Source organism: Phaseolus vulgaris, chromosome 4 (genome assembly GCF_000499845.2).
Source record: "Phaseolus vulgaris cultivar G19833 chromosome 4, P. vulgaris v2.0, whole genome shotgun sequence".
Lineage (NCBI taxonomy): Eukaryota > Viridiplantae > Streptophyta > Magnoliopsida > Fabales > Fabaceae > Phaseolus > Phaseolus vulgaris.
Window position 1 is genome coordinate 12,752,324 of NC_023756.2, and position 11,145 is coordinate 12,763,468.

General features: G+C 37.8%; 1 protein-coding gene across 1 annotated transcript; it reads right to left on the minus strand.

The window, feature by feature from the left end:
- Positions 1 to 10,320: 10,320 nt before the first annotated feature.
- LOC137838306 (uncharacterized) lies at positions 10,321 to 10,859 on the minus strand. Its single transcript, XM_068647556.1, has 2 exons — positions 10,682 to 10,859; positions 10,321 to 10,589 (listed from the first exon to the last, which is right to left on the minus strand). Exons 1-2 carry the CDS (start codon positions 10,857 to 10,859, stop codon positions 10,321 to 10,323), a joined length of 447 nt encoding a protein of 148 aa, XP_068503657.1.
- Positions 10,860 to 11,145: the final 286 nt, after the last annotated feature.

Here is an 11,145-nt window from a genome sequence, read left to right on the forward strand (position 1 = left end):
TTAGGATTTTTGAATTAAACAGAATATGGTGATAAGCTCAAAGAAAATTGTCACTAAACACGAACTTAACCAAGTGGTTAAGTAAGTGTGAAGGTTCTCTTCTAGAGAGCAAAAGAGAAAACACAGTTATTGTGTGAAGATGATGATGTTGGAAAAAATTAAAGACAAGGAATAAGATAAAGAAGCAATAGAGACCGAATGTAAAAGAAGATAAAACAATTAAGAGACAATAAAGATGATGCGTAAGGAATGAAAGGAAAAACAAAGAGAAAGATGAGATAGAAAGCTTATGGAGTGGGAGATGATTCACGCCACTTGGAAGGATGGAAGCTTCCAAGATGAGTGGTGCAGAGCCGCCACTTGAAGTGCACTGCACTCAAGATAAGACCCAATATAGAGAGCACTCAAGACTCACTAAAACACTCTGACAAAGTTTTCTTTCTATTCCAAATTCAATGTGATTTACAAGAGGGGAAACACCTTATTTACAAATAAGAGTGCCTTGGAGAGGAAGAAAGAAAGGGTAGGAGTGTAAATGACTACAAGCTTCTAGAAACTAGGTCAATAGTGGGCACATGGGTGACACATGGGTGTGTTTCTAAAAGCTAGGTTAAGCTGTGTTTTGCACAAGCCTTTTATCTTAGGTCAATACTAAGTACACCCTTTTTTCTAACTTTTATTCAAATAGAAGCCCAAAGTGAATCCAATTTATTTACTTAATTTGTCTTATAAGAAGACTAGAAGGAAGAACAATTGGTATTCTAGTTTATGTCTAATTCTCCCTCTTCTAAGGTTTGGTGGGGCCTTGTCTTGTATGTTGAGATGACTAACCTAATTGTGAAGTGTATGTTGTGTCCTTGGTCTTCTTTTTGTCGAGTTGGGTTGTATCACAACTACAATCCATTGCCTTCTTGAGCATGCATCCTCATACACCTCAACTAGCTGAGGCACACATGAGCACCCCGACAGTGCCTTGTCTCTTTAGTTGTAGGTCCACGGTCAACACACAAGGAATTTACCAACAAGTCATTCGCTCCATCTACATCTAAGGTATGATTTGTATAAATTGGCCAACAATGAGCATATGCAACAAATTTGACACATCATCAAGCGTGATGGTCATCTCCCCAATAGGTAAATGAAATGTGTTAGTCTCTACAAGCCACCTTTCTAGGAATGCACAAAGCAATCCTATGTGTACATTCTCATAGCTTGCATGAATGAGACCACCTAAGTCAGACATCTATACTACAACATCTATGCACTCATGTGGTGCTCCCAACTTATTCACCTTTCTCCCATTAGAAATGGATTTAAGGTCACCCCGATCGTACAATAATCAACAAATACCATTTCAAAATTTTACTATAATACATACATAACACACTTAATCAACCAGTCATATAAAATCTTCATTACTTACCAAACCATCCGATAATTGTCTTGTCACATACTCTTCATAATTAACCAGCAATGACTACTCTCCTTAATAGCCTTCATCCTTAATTTCCACTTCTTATATTCAACAGTAGCTTTAGCATCCTCATTTCCAAGTGAATTACTAGGATGCCCACACTTTCTTCTCACAGAGATGCAGTTGGTCGCACGCGGTCCACCTTAGAAGATCTCTCCTCTTCTACTTCTCACCATGTTCCTATGCATTTCAAATATGGCCTCAGATATGAATGAAAGCAAGTTTCAAGGAAATAAGACAAACAAAATTCTGGATTTACATATACAAAACACTTCCGAACTTACACCTACTAACTTACAAACTAGACAACGTTATCCAGAAGCCAACATTATTCACAAAAAGGAAGCTCACCTTTCTTCTTCAATGATGACTGTGCCTTCTCCGATGACCACCACCGCTGAGGCACTCCAATCAAACCCCACAAGACTTGCCTTCCGTTGCCGAGACTCACGCGCTGTCGTGGACCACTAAAATAGTCGAGAAGTTGCTCTTGCCATGATAGATTACCTAGGGGGCCCGCGTAAACCATCGGAGAAGGGATGCTCACCACCACATTAATCGACTACAAAGATTCTTGAGCTTGACTCAGTCCCACAATGGGATTCATTGATGGGGTCGAGGTGTTTAGAGAAGCTATTTGGGTCAACATGTCTCTAGTAGTTTCTGTTATTTTCTTTGTCAGGGAAGGGTCAGCCTATCTCGTTTCTACCCATTGATGCTTGTTAGGGTTTTGAGGACTACCTTAGCAAGGTTGACCTCCCTCACATCTTTAGAGGCCTTAGGCATGGTCATCACTTCTTCAAATCAAAACCCCTTGACCATGACTTTTATAAAAAAAATAGAAAATCCATTAGATTTAAATAAAATATTAATTTTATGAACAACTAAAATATACGGGCATTACCTATAAACATTGTCGCAGGGTCCTAGACCAGAGAAACGTTAAAGAAACTCTTGCAATTTATAAGCATTGACAAGTCCTTGATGAGCTCAATGCTCCTCTTTCCACTAGGGGAGAGGAGGTTATAAGCCCTAGACTTTAATTTTTTGGGTCGTTGCCAGTATAAGGGAAAGCGAGGGATAAAATTCAAGTAGAAGAGAAGTCTCTTATGAGTATCTTGTGGCGTGCTCTTGAGTTTAAAAATATCTATTTGTAATTTTGTTTTAAATGAGGAAGTATATACACTAAAGAGCAATCCATATTAGGCCCGTTTAAAGAGACCTAACCAACCTCGACACCATGCTTCAATTGGTAGAAATAGAGAGGCATTAACACTCGATTTAATAAGGAGGTGACCACACAAGACTTGAAAGGCCTTAAAAAAAGCCCAATTATTAGGATGAAGTTGGTAAGAAGCCACATTAATCGATGTCAACATGCCACACTTGAAGTCGGGAAATGGAAAAAAAATATCTAATTCCTTAAAAAAGTACTTATACACTAAAGTGAAATCTTCCCTATTAGGAGGAGATTTCATAAAAACCCGATCAGAAGGAGAGTAGGGTTGGACAAAGACAAAGTGGGGCCAAACATCCGAGAAAATGTTGAAAGACAAAATGACTCTCTAATCTTTGACTTAGAAGTGAACATGGAAGAATAGTGATTCATTTCACCGAGTACCCAAGAGTACTTAAGATTAGAAATTGGGGGAAACTTACCTTTCCTAGCCCGTTCATCATTGTGGTCTTATGGTTTCCCACAGTTTTCTTAGAGGAGACTTTGCACTTTGCACTTACCCTTCGCTGCCTAAACCTTAAGAACACCACTAAGGTTTTCAGTCAGGGGTATGTTGGAGATCCCACATCGACTAGAGATTAGAGTCTTTCATTGTATATAAGTGGATGCAAACCTCACCCCATTGAGCCGGTTTTATGGGGTTGAGTTAGGCTTAAAGTCCACTTCGTAATAGACGAGAACGACGAGAGCGAGATTTCCACCATAGACGTCTGAAGAGATTTAATCTCCATAAAAGTCACCTTCTATATAGAACAAGTCAGAAGAACCCAATGAAGAGCTTGCCCCAATTGGGTTAATATCCCTATTGTTTAAGGGGTTATCCCCACTAGCAGTGTAGGATTGAGAGGAAGAAGAAGATGAAGACATTGGTACGTACCTAAGAAAAAGGAATTTAAGAACTTATACGCGAATGAAAATGAAGGAGGAGCAAGACCCGAAAGAAACACCAGCACCACAAGCACCAGAAATCTCAAAGTAAGGTGAAATGATGAAATCAAAAGGGAAATGTTTTTATAAAAGTCAAAATTATCCACGAAACTATTTGTGCGTGAAAAGGGTCTTCTTGTGAAATGTTTCTAGGACGACGTGTCCTTTCCCCCAAAATAAAATAAAATAAAATAAACACCGAAGGATCAGATTGGTTCAGACAAGACCTTTTTGTTTCAACTTAAACGAAATCTCAATTCCTCAAAAAAGCGCACATAATCATTAGCTTTAAAACTCCTCATTAATGTGTATAGGTTTTTGCTATTATCAATTAACTTTTATTTGACATTGATTATGATAACTTTTATTACATTAAGTTCAAGCCACAAGTTAAACAAGCTCGGGCCATCGATTTGTAAATTGTTTCAAAGGTCAACCTAGGTTTGTTATATAGAATTGATCAAACCAGATCTATTTAAAACTCGAATTTTCGAGCTTTTGAGTGCTTGCGTACTACCTGATCCTGAATAAGTGGAGTAGTTAATATCCATTAACAACATGGATATTAACCACCTACAGTTAACCATATATTTCGATGGTAATCATTCTAAAGCAGTTATAACCACACTAACTGATCACAAAGCTCGACACAACTATTTGTAATTGAAGTGATTACTAATACATGTCATGGTTCTCTCAAGCCTATAAATACAACTATTGGGAGTATTTCTCACTAACTTAATATTTGATACTAATTTAATACTTATATATAATTATACTCTTTCTGAGTTGAGTGTTCATTATAAGAAAAACTATAAATAATGACAAAAAAAGTCACTAAATGACCAAAATCGATCACTAATGTGTTGGTCACTGATACTACAGTGAATGATTTACTTATCGAAATCTATGACTGATTTAGTGACAAAAATATGTGACTGATTTAGTGACCGAAATTTGTGATTGAAATTTGTGACTCAATCTGTCACTGAAATTTGTGACCGATTCTAAAATATTGTTTTCGTCACTAAATCGATCACTAATTGCTTACTATTTGGAATTTTATTTTTTACATGGATATTTTTAAATACTAGCATCTAAAAAAAGTTGATATTGTTATTATATTTGCCAAGTTGGAGGTCGAGAGCTTGGAGGTGGTCTCCGAGGTGATCCCTTTGCAACTGCAGCTTTTTGAATGTCTGGAGGTCACAATGAGATGAGAGGAGCTCCACTTGTTGACCATACTCGGACAATCAACTCACCGAGAGCATAAAATGTATCAATGTAATATGTATTGCATAGAATAATACGTTTTTTACTCGTTGAGGTCATCCATTTTTTATAGCGTCTTCCATACATTTCTCTTTTTTAGGAATCATATAACAAAAATTTTTATATAACCAATAAAATTGAAATCACTCATTCATCGGGGATAAAATCCATTAAAAATACCCACGATATCACATTTTAAGTATATTTGCCAAGTAATATTTCATATAACAAAAAAAAAAGGAACCCCTAAAATATTGGCTTAATTATAGAAAATAACCAAAGAATACAAATTCACCTTTAATCGGAACAATGTCAAGCTAGATTTTGCTAAATCGGTTATACATTCAAACAAATTATATCAGTCTTCTAACCGATCACATCTAGACAGTACACAATCCCTAGCCTCGAGCCGAGCGAGGCGATGAGGATTACTGCACTGACACGAAAAAACTTTTATGTACAAAAGGCAGTTTTCACACGTGTCCCAAAACATTTTATGACAAGACGTGGGTCCATCAATTATAAATTCTCATGTCCAACACTACAAAAACAAACATTTCAACTTCCCTTTTAAAAAAGAAACCTCAGTCATTCCCTTTTCATTTCAGACCCTGACCCTGCCATTTCACTGTCCAACTTTCTTTTTCACCAACGTTAATCCTCCATTCCTTACTGTGATTTAGGTACATTTTACCCTTACTTTGTCCTTTTAAATACTCTTCCAGTGGTGGTTCTACTTTTCCTTTGGTTGGTCTGCTTGTGTTTTTGCATTTTTCTATTTCAATTGCTTTTCCTTTTTCATTTTGTATTTGCGTTTCTGCATTTTCCTAAAAAAATGGATTATGCTTATACTTATCCCTAGGCCAAAAAAGAATTTAATTAAGGAAACCTCTCTTTATACATCATGAGATAAGATTAGAAATTTGAGAGAGTTATGAGTAATATAGACGAAAATCTTATTAAATTAATTGTTTTTGACCAGGACGAGCTAGTTTGCAGGGATGAATCTACTGACCCCATCTGTTTGTTATGCTTCTTTTACGATACAGTCTTCATTAAACTAGGTTTACGTCTTCCCTTAACTTTGTTTGAAAAAGAGTTGTTGATGGAACTGAATGTGCATCGACCCAACTACATCCGAACAACTGGACCTTTATCCGAGCCTTTAATTATTCTCTATGCCCTGTTTGGAATAGTTTCGTCTTTGAATATATTCTTTTACTTTTTTCGAATTCAAAAGTTCAAATAGGAAACTATATACTTTGTTAAATGAATGGTAACGACAGAAGATGTTTACTTTCCCTTTTCCAATCATCATACAAAAATTTCAAAGGTGATTTCCTAAAAATTTGACCTTCGGTCAGTGACCCGAGCCTTTTAGATGGATTTTCACTATTGGACCCACAACCTTCATTTCCAAAGTGCTCGCCAACTGGAAGACCTTGACCCATAGAGTGGGGAGTTTGTGAATTTTGGGAAAACCTTGATGTCATTTTTGACACCTTTTAATCTTGAAGTAAGAATATTGAGTTGTGGCATTAAAAAACCTATATTGGTACGAGACCTTTTTTTTACAAACTTTGCATAAATTTTATAATTTTATTTGTAAACTTCCTTGTGTTTGTAGATAAAATGTTGTCTTTGCTTAGCAAAGTTGATTTGGCTAGCCAACATCAAAAACCGCTTTGAAACAGGCTGCCGTGGTCCACCCTTTTAATGATCTATCAGAGATAAATCCTTGCAAGATGGCGGTCAATAGAAAATTAATAAAGGCCCCTTGATTACTTTCTAGCTCAGGCATTCGCCCCATGAATAATTTATCCCACTTTCTTATTTATTCAAGTTTGAATACATTTGCTATGTTTTTAACATGAGTTTATTGCTGTAATTTGAATATTTGCAAAACTTCGCCAATTTTATTTTACTATAATTCCGCCAAGTCTTTCCCAAACTTTTTGTTAAGTCTTTACTAGAAAAACATTAATGGGTTTTTGTTAACCCTTTTAAAAAATCAAAATAAATTCAACAAAATACGTATTTCTTATTCAATTGAGTAACCCATAATAAAGTTTATCGACATATAATTTGATCACTTGAATTTACCAAGCAAAAAAACTCAATAAAATAGAACAATGCACAAATACAAATAGCTCACTCAGTAAGCAAACAATAAGGAAATTCACCTACTTGATATCTAAAACATCTTTTAAATTAAACACTGACCTCGCTTGAAGAGATTCTGTTCAAATGGTTGAGTGAAATTTAATTGATATCCAGTGAAATAAACTTGATCTGAAGCATCAATCAAACAGGTTTGTCGTCAGTTGCCAGAGTATATTTCTTATAGTAGCCATCAACAAGTTGGTTCAATCATGGTATTTGGCCAAGTTGGTCCAATCATAGTGTTCGTGAAAGTTGGTATGTTTGTAAAGGTCGTCGGCCAAGTTGGTCTGATCGTGGTATTCGGCCAAGTTGGTTCGCTCGTAGAAGTCATAACCAAGTTGGTTTGCTCATAGAGGTTGGGACCAAGTTGGTTCACTTATAGAGGTTGTCGGCCAAGTTGATTCGCTTGTAGAGGTTGTCGGCCAAGTTATCCCGATCTTGGTATTCGACCAACTTTGTATTCGGCCAACTTGGTTCACTCGTAGATGTCGTCGGCCAAGTTGATCCGATCGTGATATTCGACCAAATTGGTTTGATCGTGATATTCGGCCAAATTTGTCTGATTGTAAAGGTAATAGACTAATTTGATATGCTTATAGAGGTTATCAGCCAAGTTGGTACGATTGTGATATTTGGCCAAATTGGTTCGCTCGTAAAGGTCGTCAATCAAGTTGGTCTTATCATGGTATTCAGTCAAGTTGGCCCGCTAGTAGAGGTTATCGGCCAAGTTGGTATGATCGTGATATTCAACCAAATTCATCCGTTTGTGGTATTCGACCACGTTGGTCCGCTTGTGGTATTCGACCACGTTAGTCCGCTCGTAAGGTTCGTTGGCCAAGTTAGTATGATTGTGTTATTTGGTTAAGTTGGTCCGCTCGTAGAAGTCGTCGACCGAGTTGGTCCAATCGTGGTATTCTGCAAAGTTGATCCGCTAATAGAGGTTGTTGGTCTGATCGTGGTTTTTGGCCTAGTTGGTTTGCTCAGAAAGGTATTTGGCCAAGTTGGTTCGCTTGTAGAAGTCATCAGCCAAGTTGGTCTGATTATGGTATTCGGCAAAGTTGATCCGCTTGTAGAGGTTGTCGGCTAAGTTGGTTCGCCATGATGAATCAAATATATTTTAAATAATATTCATTTTATTAAAAAAAGCGACCTCATTATAAACCTATTTTAGGTTAAAAAGAGTGTCGTCATCAAAACATTCAACCAAAACACAAAACACTTGTCTTTCAAAGCAATAAAGCAAGTAATTAAATTCAATAAGAATTCAACTAAAGTAGAACTTAAGATTAATCACATTTCATGTCCTCGAGATGACTCCACCATCAACAATTTTGAGTCGGTACGCTTCGTTGCCCAATACCTCTATGACTCGGTACGGGCCTGACCATTTGGGAGATAACTTGTTCTTTATGTGATATGGTGAACTCTTCACAACACTAGATCAACTACTTTGCATTGCCAAGGACTTACCTTAGTTTTGTACCACCTTTCAATTCTTCGTTTTAGTGCCTCAAAATGTATCTGAGCTTTATCTTGAGCTTCATCCAGTAAGTCCAGGTTCACCCACCGTTCTTCATTGGATGTTTCAACGGAGAAGTTCTGCACTTTGTGTGAGCATTCCAATATTTCTACTGAAATCATTGTGTCAGTCCTATATACCATGCTGAAAGGTGTTTCTCAAGTAGTAGATTGGGAAGTGGTGTGATAAGACCATAGAATTCTGGGAATTTCATCAGGCCACTGCCTTTGCCTTCTCAAGCCTTCTCCTTAAGCCTCTTCGTAGCACCCTATTAGCTGACTTGGCATGGTCGTTCATATGTGGATGTTCGATCGATGCAAAAACTTGTCGGATTTTGGGCTCTCCTTATAGCTCCCCCAATTGTCGACTAGTAAATTGAGTTCCATTATCTGAGACCAAGTGTTTAGAGATGCCAAAGCGACATACCATGTCCTTCCATACAAAATTTTGAATCTTTTGAGCCATTATCAACATTACAGGTTCTACTTCAATATACTTGGTGAAATATTCCTCTACAACAATTAGATACTTCAACTGGCGAACAACTAAGGGAAAAGGACCCAAAATGTCGATTCCCCAAGTGTTAAAAGGCCATGGGCTGGTTATGGAATGCAACACCTCTTCCGGTTTGTGTGCTTTTGAAATTGCTCACACCTCTTAGTGTAAATCATGTTATCTTCTTTCATCATCAGCCAATAAGATCCAGCTTGAATTATCTTCAAAGAGAATGCTCGTCCACCAATGTGGTTGCCACATATTCCTTCATAAAGTTCAGTTAATATCTGCTCACTTTGATTCTCACTTAAACTAGTGAGCAAAGGATGGGTATAACCATGCCGGAAAAGATAACCATCCACCAAAGTATACTAACCTGCATTCTTCTGAAAAAACTTTACTTGCCTTGGGTCGGAAGGAAGCAATGTGTCTGCCAGATAACAAACATATGGAGTCATCCAAGTATCTCCCATTGATACCTGCAAAATTTCTACATGGTCTTCCCAAGAATCTCCCTTCATTGTTACTCTTGGAACTTTTAGCGTTTTCTGTGACATTGTGTGATGCGCTCCTCCCTTTCTTGAGCTTTTCAAATAGTAGGTCAACTCGAGAATTCTAATCACTCGGAACATGCATGAGGTCAAAAGTAGAAAAAATTTCTACTAGAGTTTTAACATACTTGAGATACAAAGCTAACTAAGGATCCTACACCTAGTAATCTCCGGATACCTGTCTTGTTATGTGTAGCGAGTCACTCTTCGCTAGCAGCCGACGTACTCCCAATTCCTTTGCCAAAAACATCCCATTAATAAGAGCCTCATATTCAGCCTGGTGGTTGCTAACTTTAAATGAAAACTTGAGATATTGTTCGAGAAGTACCCCATTGAGCCCTTCAAGGATGATACCTGCACCACTTCCCTTAAGGTTAGATGATCCATCTATGGAAAGAATCCACCTAAAGGTTTCCCCATTTTCTTCAGACTCCTTTGGAGTGAGTTCGACAATGAAATCAACATATACTTGTCCTTTGATCGGACCACGCAGCTCATAGTGGATATCAAACTCCGATAACTTAATGGCCCACTTGACCATCATTCCTGCCATATTAGGCTTCTGAAAGACTTCCTTGATGGGGAGATCGGTCATAACGATCATGGTGAAACTCTGAAAATGATGTCGTAATCGTCGGGCTGTGAAAACGACTGCTAGAGAGGCTTTCTCATTGGCTTGGTATCATGACTCAACGCCTTGTAACACGTTGCTGATGAAGTATATGGGCTTCTGGATCTTCCCTTCATCTTGCACAGTGACCAAGTTGATGGCTCGGTCGGTTACCGAGAAATACAATCGGATAGGAATCGTTGGGGATAACTTGTTGAGCACTGGTGGGTTAGCCAAATTCTCTTTAAGCTTCACGAAGGCCTCCTCACACTCGGTCGACCAGATAAAATGGTCATTCTTCCTGAGGCACTGAAAATAGGGATACCCTTTATCTCCACTGGCTGAAAGGAATCTTAACCAGGCAACCATGCTATCGGGTAACGTTACACCTCCTTTATGTTACTGGGACTTTTGATGCCAACTATCATCGTACACTTGTTGAGATTTGCTTCTATCACCCTCTCTGTTAGAAGAAATTCAAGAAACTTTCCAGCTTGAACATCAAAAACACATTTCTCTGGGTTGAGCTTCCGCCAATGCTTACCGATCGTTCTGAACAACTCTTCTAAGTCGGTGACATGAGTTTCCAACTTTTCAGAGGTTCCTACCATATCATCGACATACGCTTGAACATTTCATCCTAATATGGGTTGCAAAATCCTATCCATCTACCGTTGGTACATCGCCCTACATTCTTTATACCGAAGGACATAACTTTGTAACAATAGTTAGCAACTTCGACCATGAATGTAGTTTTTTCTTCATGTCTAGGTGCATTTAGATTTTGTTGTACCTCGAGAAGGCATCCATGAAGCTAAGCAAACCACATATTTATGCATTGTCGACCAAATAATATGTTAGGCAATGAGTACGAATCTTTTTTACAAGCATTATTAT

Excerpts from the sequence above, each read along its gene's own strand:
- LOC137838306 (XM_068647556.1), bottom strand. The coding sequence starts at position 10,859 with ATGGTAGGAACCTCTGAAAAGTTGGAAACTCATGTCACCGACTTAGAA. Across the intron at positions 10,590-10,681 it reads AGAAGCAAATCTCAACAAGT|CCAGTGGAGATAAAGGGTAT; the intron begins GTACGATGATAG and ends GATTCCTTTCAG.